The sequence below is a fragment of the Brassica napus genome, chromosome A1 (assembly GCF_020379485.1).
Source record: "Brassica napus cultivar Da-Ae chromosome A1, Da-Ae, whole genome shotgun sequence".
Taxonomy (NCBI): domain Eukaryota; kingdom Viridiplantae; phylum Streptophyta; class Magnoliopsida; order Brassicales; family Brassicaceae; genus Brassica; species Brassica napus.
Window position 1 is genome coordinate 8,015,960 of NC_063434.1, and position 19,589 is coordinate 8,035,548.

Sequence of the window (19,589 nt, forward strand, 5' to 3'; positions counted from 1 at the left end):
GAAGCAGAGAAGGCTGTGCAAAAGCTTGAAAATTCGCATATTTTTGGTCAGATTTTTGCATCTTACCGTCCTCCAAGGCCCAAGTATTGCAAAGATCACATAGTTTGGAACAAAGATTACATAAGCAGAGAAGGCTGCGCAAAGTATTGTTGAGAATGTTCTCTTTGTTTCCAATCTCTCTCCTCAGACTAAAATATTTCATATCATCGATTACTTCAGCTATGTTGGAGAAGTTGTTAGTGTTGGACTTATTGTAAATCCCGAGGGCAAACATGTGGGCTATAGCTTTGTTGAGTTTGATTCTGCCGATTCAGCACACAATGCGCTCCAACTTATGAATGGTGAATACTTTCTCGATCACATGGTTTTTCTTCATGTGGCTAAGCTACCTCCATACCGTCTTCTACACCAGTACAACCTTGCAGAGAAGCTCTGTTACGAAGACTATCTTCGACTAGCGATCACAAAAGGAAGGCTTGATAAAACTTCCTATGAAGAAGAAGAATGCCTTGATGGAACTCCAAGTTTTGTGACGTAATAAGACTATCTCTGTCGGCAATCTCCCTTGCCCAACTGTAATACATGATATCATCATCGATTTATACAAAGATGTTGGACAAGTTGTTCATGTTCAGACTTGTTACAGACTGCGAGGGCAAGCAAAATGGCATGGGCTATATTGAGTTTGCTTCTGCTAAAGAAGCAGAGAAGGTGAACCGTAGTGACTTAAATTATTATTATTTTTTTAAAGTATAATTTGAAAGTACCACCATTGTTGATTATGTCTTTTATATTGTAGGCGATGAAAAAGAAGTATTTGCAAGCTCGAGGCATCATCCACAAGTTTCCTCAAATCCTGCGAAGAGGCAAGCTGTGGTTAATCCTGAGAACACTTTCTCCTCGGTGAAGAGGTTTATTGGTAGGACGATGAATGAGGTAGACGAGGAGTCTAAGCAGGTTTCTTATAGAGTTGTTGAGGATGAGACGGGAACGTCAAGCTCGAGTGTCCCGCCATTGGCAAACAATATGCTGCTGAGGAAATCTCAGCTCAGGACCTCAGGTATTAAATTTCAGACTCTTAACTATTGGTTAGTTTGTTTAAAGTGTACTTAGTTGAGTTTTTGATGAGTTTGGTTTCTTGCTTTATGTGTGCTGTAGGTTTTGAGGAAACTTGTGGATGATGCCTCGAGCTTCCTAGACGAAAAAGGGACCAAGGCTGTCATCACTGTGCCTGCTTACTTCAACGACTCCCAGAGGACAGCTACTAAAGATGCTGGTCGCATTGCTGGATTGGAAGTTCTTCGTATTATCAATGAGCCTACTGCTGCTTCATTAGCTTATGGTTTTGAAAGGAAAAGCAACGAAACAATTCTTGTCTTTGATCTTGGTGGTGGTACCTTTGATGTCTCTGGTAACTGTTGCTAAGATTCTCTCTTTATATTTTTTTTTTGGGTTTAACAGCCTCTAGTGATATGTATTTTGGTATGTTTATTACTTTTGCAGTTCTTGAAGTTAGTGAAGGTGTGTTTCAAGTGCTTTCCACTTCTGGTGACACACATTTGGGTGGCGACGACTTTGACAAGGTTTACCTAGATCACACATAAAAGTCTCTAGTCAAAAAGTGATTTGAATCACACATAAGTTATGTTGCAATGCAGAGAGTTGTAGATTGGCTCGCTTCAAACTTCAAGAAAAAGAAGACATTGATCTTTTGAAAGACAAGCAAGCACTTCAGAGGTTAATAGAGGCAGCAGAAAAAGCTAAGATCGAGCTTTCCTCCCTGACTCAAACAAATATTAGGTACAATCAACTTTCTAGCCCAGTCTTTTTTTTCTTCTTAGTAATCTCACAAGCCGTTTTGGATTCTTCTGTGCGCAGCTTGCCATTTATCACGGCCACAGCTGATGGACCTAAACACATAGAAACCACCCTCACACGTGCCAAGTTTGAAGAACTGTGTTCCGATTTACTCAACAGGTAATTTAGTCAAGAGAAATTCCCTAGAATAACCCTAAAAGAAGTTTTGTCATAAATATGAACCTTAAGATCAAAATTATGATCAAAATGACCAAAATATTTTATTAAAGAGATAAATATACACTTATAACGGTTAATTAATTTAGACTTTAGAGTTTAGAGTTAAAATGTGGAGTTTTGGATTTTGAGTTTAGTGTTTATGGTTTAGAGTTAAGAGATGAAGTTTTAGGGATGGATTTCAAATTTAAAAAATAGATAAATATCAAAAATTTCAACCAAAAAAAAGCTATTTTGATTATTTTATTTTGGGACTATTTTTATGATAAAAACTTAAAAAAATCTATTTGATAAAATTGCCCTTTATAAAAAAAATGATAAACCATTCCCAGGAGAGAGAATGTGAAAGCTCTGGTAGCCATGCGTGTGTGGAAATCTGGTGTGATGCGGATTCGAACTCGGGTCTCTTGAGAATCCACAGAACGTCTTGACCACCCGACCACAGAGAATTGCCCTTTAATCAAAGCTCACCTATTATTACATCGCCTTTGATTAATCATGGATGCCTAAAATCCTTATCCTTGTTTCTATCTTATAGGTGTAAGACTCCCGTTGAGAATTCACTGAGGGATGCAGAGCTCAAGTTCAAAGATATTGATGAAGTGATCCTTGTTGGTGGATCCACACGTATTCCTGCTGTTCAAGAGGTCGTCAGGAAGCTGACTGGGAAAGAACCTAACGTCACTGTGAATCCTGATGAAGTTGTGGCTCTAGGTGCTGCAGTCCAGGCTGGTGTTCTGGCTGAGGATGTGAGTAACATTGTCCTTCTTGACGTGACACCGCTTTCGCTTGGTACGAATAGTGTTGGAGATGTTAGGAAACGTTCCAGAGGGTGTACTACTTCCACAAGAAAACTCAGAGGAAGTGAGAGAGCTGAGGTCTTACAGTTGCAGAAAAAGGATGCGACGTTATGTACGGGTTCTGTTATGTCTAAGATCATTCCAAGGAACACTACACGGTCTTTACGACTGTTGGTGATGGACAGACACGTGTTAGATTCCATGTGCTGCAGGGTGAGAGGGAGTTTGCTAGAGATAACAAGTGCCTCGGCAGCTTCCTTCTAGATGGTATTCCACCAGCACCACGTGGAGTTCCAAAAATCGACGTAAAATTTGACATTGATGTAAATGGAATCTTCTCCGCGACTGCTACTGACAGAGCCACCAGTAATAAACAAGAGATTACCATTACTGGTGCCACTACATTGCCCAAGGATGAGGTGCGTCCAGTTGACAAGTCAAACTACATTGCTTAGATTTTACTAACTTGGTTACTTATTTTGGTCATTTTTATGAGATGGTAACTAAATTTCTACCTTAACTTATCGTTGTTGCAATTGATTAATGTGGGAGTGGTGCTATGTCCATGATCTAGTAGCCTTTTGTTAAAAAAACGTTTTTCTTTTTTCTTTTTAGCTAATATTTTGATGTTTATGGTAACAAAAGTTAGGTGTGAATGATTGAACGTGTTACAGGTAGAGAAAATGGTCAAAGAGGCAGAAAGGTTTGCAAAGGATGACAAACAGAAGAGGGAGGCAATTGACACAAAGAACCAGAAAGAGAAGCAACTTGAAATATTTGGAGAGAAGATTCCAGGTGAAATGAAAGAGAAGATAGAGGCTAAGCTACAAGTGTAAGAATATTTTATATTCTTATATGACCTATGTGTATATTGGTTTAATATAAAGTTCAAGTTCGTATTAATGTTTTATATTCTAATATAAAAGACGATACCATGATGGATCGGTTTCGATAAAAGAATTAGAATATGGGTGTATTGATAACCCTCCTTCCTTGCCTTGTTAGTTATAAATGATTCTTCTATAATGGTTATATACAATCATTTATGTATATGTGTTATAGTTGTGCTTGGATGTATATTAATCACATATAAAGTATAGTTTGTACTTGAAAGAGTACAAAATGAAAAGATGTGATAATTAAAAGGCACAATACACACATATATATACTCGCGTGTGGTGGTTATCAAAATGTGTCAAGTGACTTTTCTTATATGAGAGAAGAGTTACAATTGTGTCGCTATAACAGTTACGTAAGAAACGTATAAGCCACCGTAAGGGAACAAAGGGAACAAAACGTGATAAGAAGAGGTTTTAGATTCCTTTGTCCATCAAAGGGAATCATGAAGCATTAAAGGCCAAAGGAAGGAGAAAATCAAATTGTGGATTGATGCAAATACTCAACCAAGGAAAGCATGGATCAAGGTTAAGTGTTTCTCTCTTCTTCTTTTAGAAAACTATTAGGGTTGAATTAAGATAAATCTAGTTTGGTCTTGGGTAGATTTCATAATTGCAATCATAAAAGTTAATCTCACATTTGGTATCAGAGCCATCTTTGATTTAATTAATTCACTCATTAGGCATTTGAAAATGTTAAGAACATTCTCGGTTTAGTTCTCATGTGCTTGTGAACATATACGGGTTCATCCGTTTAAAAGAGTGTTCATGAGATTAGTATAATCCATTGTAATTAAGCGTACGGCACTTAAACGGTATTTATTAAAGTGTGCGTTGATGATCATGCATATGAATATGGCATCGTAACGATACGACACACTCAATCAATCTATGAACGATTGTTTATTATTTTAATTACGGAATCTTACGATGCCATAAAGGGCTTTATATGTCAGCCACTAAATTAAATTGCTGGTTCTGTGGATTCATGAATGTGAATGAATTCAGAATTATAAGTAAAATAATTGATTCAGTTGGTTAAAATCCTGGACATGTTGGCGGTTAATTACTACACGCATGTAAGAAAAGTCAGCAATGAGAAGTTGTGTCATGGAACAAACGTGTGCATGCATGGTTTGAAAAAGAATTTGTCATTCGCATGACAATTTAATAAATGTGCACAAGTATTTTTTTTTTTTTTTGAATTGGCATGACATAAGGAACCGATTGTTGTGTCTTTACGGTTAAAAGCGTTTTGGTATGATGTCCATGAAGTTTAGGACACATATATATTTATAATTTGTTGTATAAAATATTATAAAAAATATATATATATATATATATATATATATTTAGTTAATTGTCTCATATGGTTTGAGACATAAATATGATTAATTTAGGTTAAAATGCTTCCGCTGCATTTTAGTAGTAGGTAATTTTTGTTATGAAATATTAACACAATGAAGAAAATTATGGTATGAAATATTAACATAAATTTAGGATAATTTTACCTATTAATATTTTGATGTTTGTATAGTTTATAACATGTTAGTCACCAAATTGATCATGTTATTTACTTACAAATATTAAAATTAATAGTAGTATAATTGATCATGATATAAGAGACGCTAAATGACATTAAAGTTTTAGTGATCAATTATTTTATTTACTATATTTTTGGAGATCACCCAAAGGTGGATCATTGAATATAGTTAATAATATGAAAAGAACTAGTCATTTTTTTACTATAGTTGGTAGTATATATACCCAAAGGTAATATACCATTGGACTTGAGTTTTAAACGATTAGTTATTAAAGTGTATTTTAGCGTCACTGAAAGTGTTTGTGTTTAAGTATTGCCCAAAGGTTACTTAAATACAAACTTAAAAGTTTATATTAAGTATAGAATCTGAAATAAAGTTTCAAAGCAGTAAGGAGTAAGCATGTATAAAAGCTTGTAGTTTCATCAAATGTGTTTGCATTTGCTAACTCTATCGTTAAGTTCAATGAACTCAATTATGGTGAATGGTCCGAAAAGATCTGGTTTACACTGGGTATAATAGAATGGGAATTCACCATAGTAAATGAAGAGTCCTCAGCCATTACGATAGATATCTCCGAAAGTGAAAAGTCACGTGTGTAAGAAATGAGAGCAATCTAATAGGCTGAGTTTGAACTTTATGAGAATGTTCTCGTTATAGAAAGAGTTAAGTCCTCGATGCCTAAGACAAAAAGGAATCTATAAAGTAGATTTAAGGAGTATTTATAGTCGGATTATGTTGTAAGTCGAATGTAGCTAACTATGAAAATGGTTGACTGGTCCCAACTATTCCGTGATCATGTGACTCACATTTCTAATCTGGCTGTAAAGTTAAAGACCTTGGAAATGGAGGTGCACAAGCAGTTTCTGGTCCAATTCATCATGAGCTCTATACCTCTTGAGATTAGTCAGTTTCTCAGGTGAATTACAACACCAGTAAAGATAATGAAACATTAGAGAAATAAAAGCTATGTTTATTCAAGAGGAGAGTAGATCATGGAAGATGAAAGATCAAGTTGCTAACCTCGTAGGTCTTGGAAGTGCCAGTAGCAGCAAAAGAATCCCAAATAGAAAGAACAAAAAGGAATAACTAGTCTTTCCTAGAAGGACTTAAAAGTCAAATCCGAAATGAAATGAAGTGTTTCTTTTGCAAGAAAATGAGACTTTTCAAGTAGGATTGTCTTAAAAGGAAGACTTGTTTTAATAAGAAAGTAAACATTAAAGTTTTGTTTGCTATGAAAGGAGTCTTATTAAAAATTTCTAGTAATACTTGGTGGTTGAAATTAGAGGCACTAATCATAGCACATATAATGAAAGTTCGGTTTCTTGTGGCATCAAAGACTAGGTCACATTTCCAAAGAAAGAATGAGGTTGGTGAAGAGTGAAATTCCTCCTCAATTGGATTTTAGTGACCTACATGTATGTATAGACTGCATTAAAAGAAAGCAGACTAAACGTACTGTAAAGAAACCAGCCACAAGAAGCACTCAGTTTCTTAGGTTAATACACACCAATATATATGGCCCTTTCGATGCTCCTTCATGAAGCGGTGAAAAAGACCTCATCACCTTTATTGATGATTACTCACAGTATGTATATACTTATCTACTACATGAAAGGTCTAATTTTGTGGATGTCCTAAAGGTGTTCACTGATAAGATGGAAAGGCGGCTAGATAGAAAAGTAAAAGTAGTGAGATCTGATAGAGGAGATGAGCTCTATGGAAAGTTACTTCAAAGTAGAGGCATCTGTGCACAATACAGTATGTCCAATACTCTTTAGCATAATGGTGTAGTAGAGAGGCATAATCGTACTATAATAGAGATGGTTAGAAGCACGTTAAGTAATTTTTCTTTACTTCTTTAGTTGTGGGTATATATATGCATTAAGAACTGCAACGTATGTGCTGAACCAGGTTCCTAGTTAGGAAGTTCCTAAGATCCCTTACGAACTATGAATGGAAAGAAACCTAGTTTGAACCATCTACGTGTATGGGGTTAATCATCAGAAATAAGGCTATATAATCCACATCAAAAGAAACTTGATCCTAGGGCTGTCAATGGATTATTTTTTATTGGCTATCCTAAAAGAATCAAAGGGGTATAAATTTTTATTGGTTTAACCATAGTACGAGAATAGTTGAATCGGGTAATCTTAGGTTCATTGAGAATGGTGAAACTAGTGGGAGTTGTGAACTGCGAAAAGGTGGACATTAATGAAATTCGGGTGAAAAGTTCTTTCACCTGAAGTTGCACCTGAGGTAGTTGTTTCTTCCCAATCGAACAACATGCAGATGCACTGATCTCACTAGCTAAAATATATAGTCAGTGAACTTGTCACAATTCAATTAGAGGATAGTGAACCACAAGTACTTTAAAGCGATCTGAAAGGGAAAGAAGATTTGCCATATCAAATGATTATGTGGTTTCTATAGAAAGTGAATGTGGTTTAAACATTGATGAAGACCCAATCTCATTCAAAAGCCATGGAAAGTGACAATTCTGGAAAAGGTTGGTGCCGCAAAGAGATAAGATCTAAGGGTGTTAGCGAAGTTTGGTACTTAGTAGAGTTTCCTAATGGTTTCAAAACCGTTGATTGTAAATGGGTCTTTAAGACTAAACATAACTCGAAAGGGAATATTGGAAGATATAAGGCTCGCCTTGTTGCTAAAGGTTTCACCTAGAAAAGATGGCATTAACTATAAAGAGATCTTCTCTACAGTTTAAAAGAAGGATTCTCTTAGCATTGTTTTGGCTTAGGTGGCTCATTATGATCTTGAGTTTCACTAGATAGATGTTTGACCGCCTTTCTGAATGTAGAGCTTGAGGAAGTAGTATATATGACCAACATGAAATTTTCATGGCCGCATGAAAATAAAATATGGTGTGTAAGCTGAGAAAGTCAATATATGGACTAAAACAAGCTTTCGACAATGGTATTTGAAGTTTAATGATATCATCACGTCGAATGGTTTTGTAGAGCTCATCGTATATCAATATATCTACATTAAGATCAGTGGGAGCTTATTATTGATGTTAGTCTTATATGTTGATGTAATTATGCTTGCTGAAAATAACAAAGGCATGTTACATGATGTAAAGTAGTATCTCTCTAAGAACTTTGAAATGAAAGATATGGGTGAGACGTCTTATGTGATTGGAATAGAAATCTTTTTGAGATAGATCACAAGGATTGTTGAGTTTGTCTCAGAAAATACATATCAGTAAGATCTTAGAGATATATATAAAATAGAACAATGCTGCGTAGGAATAGCTCCAATTCAGAAGAGAGATAAGTTTTGTAAAATGTAATGTCTTAAAAATGAATTGGAGCGTAAAGAAATAGAAATAATTCCTGATACATTAGTGGTTGGGATTTTGAATATATTGGAAACATAGTCAACTTGATATCAGTTTTGATATTGGAAAGTTGGACCGATAAAGTAATCCCAGAATGAACCACTGGAATGCTGCAAAGAAAGGTTCTCTGGTACTTGCAAGGCACCAACGAGAACATGCTTACATAAAAGAGATCCAATCAATTAAAGGTCATAGGATTTTCAGATTCAAATAAAGCCGGATGCGTTGATGGTAAAAATCAACGTTTAGGTATTGTTTCTATTATTTGTGGGAACAATTTAAAGGAGAGTGGAAAGTAGTCTGTCATTGCTACTTTCACTATTAAGGTTCATTTGTGGTATGCTTTGAAACCACAATTCATGTATGGAGCCTGCAGAAATTTATCTCAGGGCTTTGGATTGTCGACACTAACGCCAAACTGCTGAGAGATTATGGTGATAAATTCGCAGCTGTCTTTTTTTTGAAAGGATGAAAGTATTGGAAGGGTCCTAAGCGCATTAAGTTAGAGTACTTGTCTATTAAAGAAGAAGTTCAGAAACAGAGAGTGTCATTTGAGCACATAAGAAAGGATATAAATATAGCGGATCCGCAAACTAAAGCTTTACCACCCAAGGCGTTCAATGGCCATTAAGAACGTACGGGTATTATAGATAAAGCCTTGCTATTATATTTATGGAATGCTCATTAAGTATTTGACACCTAGGAATTCAATTAAAGTTAAGTTTCTGATTTATTAAATATGTTAGCATTAAAGTACGTGTATACACTTAAGGTTCATAGATAACATATGGAAAAGTTTTTGAGAATAAAGGTTCTTCTCATGTAAGGATAATATAAAAATAGAATTGGTTTGTGATACATGGAAGGGACTATGCCGGTTAAATGGCATACAACCGCCATGATTCGATCAGTTCTAATTTTAGTAAAGACCAGGTGAACTTGATGTAAAATTGCAATTAAAGTTATTGAACTCTTAAGGCAACACAAAGGTCAAGTGGGAGAATGTAAGAATATTTTATATTCTTATATGACTTATGTGTATATTGGTTTAATATAAAGTTCAAGTTCGTATTAATGTTTTATATTCTAATATAAAAGATGATACCATGATGGATCGGTTTCGATAAAAGAATTAGAATATGGGTGTATTGATAACCCTCCTTCCTTGCCTTGTTAGTTATAAATGATTCTTCTATAATGGTTATATACAATCATTTATGTATATGTGTTATAGTTGTGCTTGGATGTATATTAATCACATATAAAGTATAGTTTGTACTTGAAAGAGTACAAAATGAAAAGATGTGATAATTAAAAGGCAAAATACACACACATATATATACTCGCGTGTGGTGGTTATCAAAATGTGACAAGTGACTTTTCTTATATGAGAGAAGAGTTACAATTGTGTCGCTATAACAGTTACGTAAGAAACGTATAAGCCACCGTAAGGGAACAAAACGTGATAAGAAGAGGTTTTAGATTCCTTTGTCCATCAAAGGGAATCATGAAGCATTAAAGGCCAAAGGAAGGAGAAAATCAAATTGTGGATTGATGCAAATACTCAACCAAGGAAAGCATGGATCAAGGTTAAGTGTTTCTCTCTTCTTCTTTTAGAAAACTATTAGGGTTGAATTAAGATAAATCTAGTTTGGTCTTGGGTAGATTTCATAATTGCAATCATAAAAGTTAATCTCACAACAAGAGCTTAAAGACAAGATTGAAAGTGGATCGACCCAAGAAATCAAGGACTCTGTGGCTGCTCTTAACCAAGAAGTGATGCAGATCGGTCTGTTTATGTACAACCAGCCTGGAGCTGGAGCTGGAGCTGCAGGTCCTTCGCCTCCTGGAGGTGAAGGTTCTTCATCAGAAGATTCATCTTCAAGCAAAGGTGGTGATGATGTGATCGATCCCGACTTGACAGACAGCAAATGAGAAAAAGGCACGAGGACGGCTTTGGATTGAATTCGTGCACACCCGAAACACACATGATTTCGTAGGGTTGGTATAATGGGGTTTATTTTGAGCAATGCTTGTGATGATAAATTTATTGTGGGCTTAGAATGAAGCAATGCTATTACAGAGAACATTTTCAACCTATATAATAATAATTTGATGTTGTAGTAACGATGAGTTCCCATCAAGAAGTGTCATATTCTTTTGATTTGGTGTTTTTGGCTGGAGATGTGACATTTGTAGATGTGACACCGCTTTCGCTTCGTGGTGTAACGACTAAGATTGTATTCCAAGGAACAACACTACTCTGCCTACTTTAAAATCAAAAGTCTTTACGACATGTTCTGACGGACAGACATGTATTAGTCACACAATGTGCCCACCAGCACCAATAGGAATTCCAAAAATCGAAGTTACATTTTGGGATTGATGCCAATGGGACTATCTCTGTCAGTGCCGTTGACAAAGGCAAGGGAAATAAACAAAAGATCACAGCTTGGGAGAACTACCTATGTTCAAACGTTTAGAGTTGAAATCAAAGCGCTTCTTCTTTCTACTTTCTAGCCCTGAGGGTTGGTCCATCGGTCTATAATACTATAAATCTGCTCATAGGCGAAAAGACCACCTAATTCTACATAATCCTAGAGTAAAAATCGTCACAATATACATTTATCAGTTCAACCAAGTTTACTTACTACCATGATAGCTACAACAACGACTGCCAAATCATTCTACTATTTCTACCAAATCAAATCACACCTCTGAATATTCAAAAGTTAAAACTAGATGGTTCAAAAAAACTTGGTAATCTAAACAAAATCTTGAGCTATTCGAGAAAATCTTTATCAAAATGTGGTAAGTTTTTATTTCCGTGTTTAAAAATTGTAAACAAACTGATGAAACCTGTTAAGTAGTTTAAGGTTTCCCCACTTCCCAGGTAAAATGATTTCACCTTTGAGCAGATCTCTCTTTGAAATACGAAAAAAGTTTCTAACATGTGAAAACATTTTCATAGTTATGAGTGCTTTTTTACTAAAATTCCTTTAGAACAAAACTAATAACTAAAGTTCCCACTTCCCAGCGAAGCATATAAACAGGCTGTTAAACCAAGATAATAATAAAAAGATGTTTTGTTTGTTTTCAAATAATATGTTTTTAGCTTAAATTTGATAATAAATATATTAATTTGTGATTTACTAACTTAATAAATTTAAGTTAATATAATTAAAATATATATATTTCAATATTTATGAGATAAATAGTACTAGCAACTAAAAAAGAAAAAGAAAAAAAAAAGAGAGAGATCAAAGACCAAACACAATTCTCCATTGACTTTGACTTTTCTTTGCCTTAAAACCAAAACTTTAAACACTTTTGTTTTAATCTGACGTAAAGCTGTTACCTTTGTAATCACATATAGATTTTAACTACACAGACCTAATTAATTTACAGCAGATGGTTTTCTTCATCCTTTCCTCCCCCAAATCTCTCCATCATCCCATGTCCACACCAGCTCTACAAAACCTCTAGGATTCTTCTCAGCTTCGTTTAGATCGTGTTTCCAAGCTCTCTCCGCGATATCCAAGACATATACTTGAGCTTCAACTTCTACTCTTCAAAGTATTCACCTTTACTTTCTTCTTCTTTCAACTTATTGCGCGTCTGTTGAATAATTTTTGGTCTATTCTTTGGGCAATTATTACAATCTCTTTATTTGGTCTGGATTTGACAAAGTCTCTGTTCCGACCATAAATAGAATCTCTATTGTGTCAACATCTCTCAGAAACCAGAAGACCAAAGTGTCTTTTGATTGTTCTTTTTTTTTTGCATCTCTTTGATTCTTATAGCTTAATCCTCTTTCTTCTTTCTTTTTCTTTTTGGGTCTAAAGATGGCACTTCGGCTCCCAGCTTCTAAAGCAGCTGAGTTTGCGATTGGTTCAATCGGCTGCGGCTATGATTTAGCTATTGATGTACGCTTGAAGTATTGTAAAGAATCACGGCTGCTTGACATTCAAGACGGTGACGACACTCGCGAGATTGTTCTACCTGGTGGAATCACTATCCCTAACGTTTCAAAGTCTATCAAATGCGATAAAGGAGAGCGCATGAGGTTTAGTTCTGATGTTCTTTCTTTCCAACAGGTATTAAAAAAAAGTCTCTTACTTTATGTAATAAACCCATCAAAGTTAAAGAGCATACAATTTAATTTTTTTTTTTTCTTGTGGGTTTTTGTAGATGACAGAGCAGTTCAACCAAGAACTGTCTTTGGCTGGTAAAATCCCATCTGGTCACTTCAACGCCATGTTTGAGTTCTCTGGCTGTTGGCAGAAAGATGCTGCCTACACCAAGAACCTTGCTTTCGATGGGATTTTCATCTCTTTTTACTCGATTGCTTTGGATAAATCTCAAATGTTGCTACGTGAGCATGTTAAGCAGGCTGTCCCTTCAACATGGGACCCCGCTGCATTGGCTAGGTGCTGTACCGTTTAATCAGACAGTTAAATTTTTGGAGGGATTGAGTTTTTGTAACTAACGTTTAATCAGATGTTTTTGTTACCAGGTTTATAGATACTTATGGGACGCATATAGTTGTTGGTGTTAAGATGGGAGGGAAAGATGTGATTTATGCGAAACAGCAACACTCGTCGAAACTTCAGCCTGATGATCTCCAGAAAAGGTTGAAAGAAGTGGCTGATAAGAGGTTTATAGAAGCTAGTGGAGTGCAGAACATAGCTTCAGATAGAATACATCCAACTAGTAAGGTCTGTGTAACAGTTCTCATCACCAAAACTTTCTTATTTGACATCTTGAAGAATTACTACTAACAGTTTAGTGTTGCAATCAAAACTTTCGTCCGTCGTTACAGGTGGAAGCAAAGGAGCAGCGCCTGAGATTTGCAGATACCAGTTCGCTGGGATCTTATGCAAATAAAGAGGTGATTTCTATTTGGTACCATAATATTAGTAGACATGTTTTTTTTTGCATGTGAAATTGCTTCTTTGTTTCTCATGAATGACATTGTATTTTTGTAGGACATTGTCTTCATGTGCAAAAGGAGAGGTGGAAACGACAATAGAAATCTAACGCATAACGATTGGCTACAAACAGTTCAGACGGAGCCTGATGCTATCTCCATGTCTTTGATTCCAATAACTTCTTTGCTTAATGGATGTCCAGGAAGTGGTTTCTTGAGCCACGCCATTAATCTCTATTTAAGATGTAAGCCTACACATACATCTTTAATCTTTATCCAACTATGTGATAAGTGAGAACAGTACCACCAGTTTATTAGATAGGTTGATAAGTAGGTGCAGTACACAATAATTCTTGTGTTTATATTGATATGTTGTGGTACTTGTTTTTGTAGATAAGCCACCGATCTCAGAGCTACATCAGTTCTTAGAATTTCAGCTACCGAGGCAGTGGGCTCCAGTGTTTAGTGAACTTCCTCTTGGTCCGCAAAGGAAGCAACAAAGTTGTGCCTCTCTGCAGTTCAGTTTCTTCGGACCTAAGCTATTTGTGAACACCACTCCGGTATGAGTTCCCCTCATCCCTAATCATATACTCCCGAAAGAAAGATTTTCTATATTTTTCACACATTAAAAATACAATAATTGCTTACAGTTCAATTTATTATACACTTTCCAATAATTATCAGTGAATGATATTCAATCAATTCAAATATTCTCAAGTAATGTTTTTTAGAAGTATACAAAAATATTTTGAAAAATATAGAAAATCTATTTTCGTGGAACAAGAATTTTTTTAAAAAAATCTTACTTACAGAGTAAAGAGTATAACAAGACTTTGCAGGTTGTGGATTAATGTGTTTATTATTTATTTGGTTTCAGGTTGATGTCGGGAAGAGACCAGTCACTGGCATGCGACTCTACCTAGAGGGACGAAGAAGCAACCGTTTAGCAATTCACTTACAACACCTCTCCTCTCTCCCCAAAATATTCCAGCTCGAAGACGCTCCAAACACAACTATGCGGCACGATTCTCACGACCGTCGTTACTACGAGAAAGTAAACTGGAAGAACTACTCCCACGTCTGCACATCCCCCGTCGAGTCAGAAGACGACCTCGCGGTGGTAACAGGCGCGCAGTTTCTCGTCGAAAGCCACGGGTTCAAGAACGTGCTCTTCCTTCGCCTTAGTTTCTCCAAAGTCGTGGGAACGATGCTCGCCAAGACCTACGAGTGGGACGAAGCGGTGGGGTTTGCTCCCAAGTCGGGACTCATCTCGACGCTGATAAGCCATCACTTCACCGCGCCGCAGAAGCAACCGCCGCCGCGTCCTGCGGATGTGAATATAAACTCTGCTATCTACCCTGGCGGACCGCCTGTGCCCGTGCAAGCTCCCAAGCTTTTGAGGTTTGTGGATACGAGTGAGATGACGAGAGGGCCGCAGGAGTCGCCAGGGTATTGGGTTGTGTCGGGTGCGAGGTTGTTGGTGGAGAAGGGGAAAATCTCGTTGAAGGTTAAGTATTCCTTGTTGACTGCGATAATGGAAGATGAAGCGATGGAGGAAACATATGAAGGTTGAGTGAGGTGGTTATGGTGGTTATGTGTGTGTGTGTACATTAATCATGTGTAATGTAACCGTTTGTGTGTGTGAGAGAGAAATAGGATTCCATGTCTTGTACATTTCCTGTCTTGAAGAAGCAATGATACACACTCTATAATCTGCGAGCATGGCTAATGATTCTATATTTTGTAATCTTTTTTTATATTGCCATATCGACTGATCCGATCGACTCCTACAAAAATGCACTTAGTGCAATGGAGTGGAATGAATATCATATTTTGCATGATCCAAGTTCGGAATATAAGATATATCAAAGATGGCTAGATCATTGGTTAGAATAGTAGCAACTTTGTTTTCAACATGAATCAAATCCAATGCAGGTGAGTTTACGCCGTGCCCCAATTTTTTTTATCGCTAGAAGCTGTGTCATGGATATAATATATAGTTAACGTCTCATTTGATTCACTCTTAGTCCGTCTCTTGCGCGACTTACCAAAGTAGAAGTCAATACTACTTGTTACAACGTTGTAAAAGTTTGGAGAGACAAGGAGTAGGGGTGTTCAATCCGGATATCGGTTCGGTTTCGGTTCGGTTTTTTTCGGTTTTCGATATTTCGGTTAGTAAAATATAACTACCATTCTAAATCCATATTTACTTCGGTTCGGTTCGGTTTATATACCGTCGGTTTTCGGTTTATTCGGTTTTATACCAAAAAACATAATAATTTTGTTTGAGATCATATTATATGAATTTTAGAGTCATATTGTCAACACAGTCATTTATTAAAAATATATTACATGTTCAAATAAATGAACAAAAAAATAAAAATGCTTCTACCATCAAATAAAATAATCAAATCTATGACTAAAATCAAAACTTGAAATTTTGAAAATAAAAATATGAAACAAAACAGAAACATGAAAGAAAAGTTTTTCCACTCTTTCATATTTAGTGTTCATTAAAGTCATGATTTTTCAATTGAAAATTTTCCATTAATTATTGTCCATCAAATTTATAATCTTCATATTAATTTAGTGAAGACTAAAATAAATCAAAAAGATCAAAAAAGACTTAGAAAATAAGATGTCTGAATTGCGATGTATTGTTATTTAGTTATAGTTCAAGTGTTTTACAAATTAAGGTTTTTTATTACTATAAAATTATGGTAATAGTTATTAACACAAATTTAACTTATGTAACAAATAGATTTTCATGTATTGTTATAAAATAGATACATATTTACATGTTTCTACTTTTAATCGGTTTTGTTCGGTTTATTCGGTTTAATCGGTTATATACCAAACCATATCCAAATCCTACGGTTTTTATAAAATTATATCCATTCGGTTTATATGGTATATACCAAAATCAAACCATATTGTCTATTTCGGTTCGGTTCGGTACGGTTCGGTTTTACCATATTGAACAGCCTTAACAAGGAGAAAGAGTCTCGTAATATAATAATCAACTTTGAAACGCGTTTGACATTTCTAATTACGGTAGGCGGAGAATAAGAACGAGACCAAGCTCTCTCGCCTCTCCTGACTTCTCAACACACCTTGATCACGTCAACAAACCATTTTTCAACACTAATAACCTCACGTTGTCTTAAACTTAGTCTGTATATATTATGCTCATAATCATTCATTAACTCTCCACGCAAACAAGAAAAAACGAAAGAGAAAAAACATGTCATCTTCTTCTTCCCTGACGCAGAGAAACCCAACTATTTCGCAAGAGCCATCAGACTCTCCTCCTCCTCCTCCTCCTCCTCCACAGCTAAGGAGACAACCTTCGATATCTCAACATGCCGTGTCACAGACGCTGACGTCAGTTGCTAACTTAGCCAACCTCCTCCCGACAGGAACGCTACTAGCTTTCCAGTTCCTCATTCCCGTCTTCACATCAAACGGCTCGTGCAAGTACTCCACGCGCGTTTTAACCGCAGTGCTCCTAACCCTCCTCTCCATCTCATGCTTCCTCAGCTCGTTCACGGACAGCGTCAAGGCTGAAGACGGTAACGTGTACTACGGGTTTGCCACTCGTAAAGGTATGTGGGTTTTTGACTACCCTGACCCGTCCGGTTTGGGTTTGCCCGATCTTAGTAAATACCGGATCCGGATCGTCGACTGGATCCACGCAGTTTTGTCTGTGCTTGTGTTTGGTGCGGTGGCTTTGAGGGAGAAGAATGCTGTGAGCTGTTTTTATCCTGCACCGGAGCAAGGAACCAAGAAGGTTTTGGATATTGTTCCGATGGGTGTTGGAGTTATCTGCGGGTTGTTGTTCTTGGTTTTCCCGGCGAGAAGACACGGCATCGGTTATCCGGTCACCGGAAACGGAGGTCGCCGTTAGATTCGTTATATTTTTTAATTTCCAAGTGCGTTTAAACAATTGATTCATATAATTTATGTGCAAAGGTGGTTGGCTTATATTTTTTTTTTTTGTAAATCATTTTGTGTTTGTATCTATCTATCTGTGTTCCTTCTCATCTACTTCCTGTAATTGATTATAAGTTTTATCGTTCGTTGAGTGGAAATTAATAACGCATGCAACGACCTTATAACAAGTCTGACGACGCGATATAAAGAAAAAAAAATACCATTGAATAAGATTATTGACTCATGAAGATACAAACCCATGTTGACTATGTCGCTTAGAAGACCTTAAGAGGTCGATCCTGAGTTTCAGCTCTTCCTCTGCTTCGTGATTTTCTCAACTTAAACAGCCATCACCATGCCTGATGTCCTAAGGACCAGTCAGTTTAGCTGTTTTACTTGAACAATCGTAGCCACTCATTCATTCTACATAACGAGTTCCGGCTACAACTAATCCTATGTGAATATTAGCTGTTTTGTGCATCAACGCTTTGATTGCTTCTCTTAACTCCAGGAACATAGTCTCGTTTCTTTACTCTCCCTGATCTGCTCATAAGATAAAGATACCTATGTCTCATCCCCATCAACGGATGCTTCTGAATCAAGAACTCTTTATGATAACCTTCCCTCAACACAACAGTCTGCGTCCGAATCTTATGCGACATGTAAAAGATACCCGGATGGTGCACCAAAGCCTTCTTCAACCTCGTCCCAAACCCTAAATACTCCCCTAAACAAAGCACATTCTCTGTCTCAGTCTTCTTCGATATCAAAAGGTACAGAAGCTCGTGAAGTACAGCAACCGCCCACTTCTCAGCCTGATCGCTGTACGACCCCAAATGAAACGCGTTTTCATAAGGCGAGATGTAAGGAAGGTCTTGCCATTGGTCAACCCAGTTCTTTATCCTTTTCTCCAACTCGTACCCTTTGGGGAAATTCATCGAATACCTTATGCGCAGCCCCTTTTGCACACGAGACCCGTTGATGATACTTTCTCTTCTCTCCATCTCCGACACGGCGAGGCTCTTCCGCGGCGAGGTAAGCGACAAAGCGAGAGTCTTTCCACCGTTTAACCGATCGTTAACCTCAATTACTTCAAAGTAATCAGGGTAATCGCATATCAACGAAGTAACGTAATCGTGAGGGAGACCTAAATCGAACCTGAAGCGATCGACGACGTAGAGAGGGAGACTCCCAGCTCCCGTGAGCATCAAGAGCTTCGCGAGACGTTGAACGGTGGCGTTACGGTGAGGCGGAGAGAGGTGGATGGTCTCTTCTTCTCTGTGGAGGTCGAGAGCTTGCGGAGTGAGGCGAACATGGAGAGGGAGAGAGCGGGAAGGCTGGAACGTTGCAAAGACGGAAGGGTGTTTCTGGAGAAACGCGGCGGCGGTGACGTGGAGGTTGACGAGAGGTTTGAGGAGCGAGAGGGAAGATAGAGGGAGTGATTTGGAGGGAGATGATACGATTCGGTCTTTTAGGGAGAGGAGTTGTTTGAGGTTTTTCTCTCGTTGGACTGCTTCGTCGAGGTAGGGGTCGCCGACCCATTTGACTCTGGCGTTGATGAAGGTGCGTCTTTGTTGTAGAGATCTTCCTAGCTTGGTGGCTGTAGCTGCCATTACAGGGTCAGTGCAAAGTTCTGTTTTTTTTTCGGGGTAACAGTGCAAAGTTCTGTTATTAAAGTTGTCGCCTTTTGGTTTATATTTACCCTGTAATGTTCAAATCAACTTAAAGACTTTTGTCATTCATGCTTACGTTGTAACACTTTTTTTTTAAATGGTCTAAAATGGTTTAGACTGCAAATTGATTAGCCGAAATAAAAAAATTATGAGTTTCATATCGGTTGAAACTGTTTTAAACTGATTAAAATTAATTCAAATCGATTTAAATTAGTAATCAAATATATCGAATCAAACAATAATGTTAAAGCAAATTTACAAATTTGTTTAATTTCTTATTTTTGCATTTCTAACTTTTGTATTTTATAAAAAAAAATTATAACAATATCTAAATTTCAAATATCTAAAAAATAAATCAATAATTTGATAATGTTAAACCCTTGCCTATACAAAGCTCCTAATTACTGTGTAGGTAATTTTTAAC

General features: G+C 36.8%; 4 protein-coding genes across 4 annotated transcripts; 3 read left to right on the forward strand and 1 right to left on the reverse strand.

Annotated features, from left to right (window-relative positions):
• Window positions 1–361: 361 nt before the first annotated feature.
• LOC106359189 (heat shock 70 kDa protein 6, chloroplastic-like) lies at window positions 362–3,670 on the forward strand. The gene is made up of 10 exons (XM_048735634.1): window positions 362–534; window positions 636–718; window positions 800–1,017; window positions 1,159–1,411; window positions 1,504–1,548; window positions 1,659–1,800; window positions 1,879–1,977; window positions 2,573–2,912; window positions 3,047–3,253; window positions 3,509–3,670. Exons 1-10 carry the CDS (start codon window positions 362–364, stop codon window positions 3,668–3,670), a joined length of 1,722 nt encoding a protein of 573 aa, XP_048591591.1.
• An 8,288-nt stretch (window positions 3,671–11,958) lies between these two features.
• LOC106441899 (MACPF domain-containing protein At4g24290) lies at window positions 11,959–15,310 on the forward strand. The gene is made up of 8 exons (XM_013883651.3): window positions 11,959–12,205; window positions 12,475–12,726; window positions 12,821–13,059; window positions 13,146–13,347; window positions 13,452–13,520; window positions 13,618–13,804; window positions 13,953–14,119; window positions 14,437–15,310. Exons 2-8 carry the CDS (start codon window positions 12,475–12,477, stop codon window positions 15,130–15,132), a joined length of 1,812 nt encoding a protein of 603 aa, XP_013739105.2. The 5' UTR covers window positions 11,959–12,205; the 3' UTR covers window positions 15,133–15,310.
• Window positions 15,311–16,500: 1,190 nt separating this feature from the next.
• Window positions 16,501–17,602, forward strand: LOC106441916 (protein DMP3). The gene has a single exon (XM_013883667.3). The coding sequence runs from the start codon at window positions 16,804–16,806 to the stop codon at window positions 17,464–17,466; it is 663 nt and encodes a 220-aa protein (XP_013739121.2). The 5' UTR covers window positions 16,501–16,803; the 3' UTR covers window positions 17,467–17,602.
• Window positions 17,603–17,696: 94 nt separating this feature from the next.
• On the reverse strand, window positions 17,697–19,587 carry LOC106441909 (protein WHAT'S THIS FACTOR 9, mitochondrial-like). Its single transcript, XM_013883661.3, has one exon. It carries the CDS (start codon window positions 19,103–19,105, stop codon window positions 17,957–17,959), a length of 1,149 nt encoding a protein of 382 aa, XP_013739115.2. The 5' UTR covers window positions 19,106–19,587; the 3' UTR covers window positions 17,697–17,956.
• Between the last annotated feature and the right edge of the window lie 2 nt (window positions 19,588–19,589).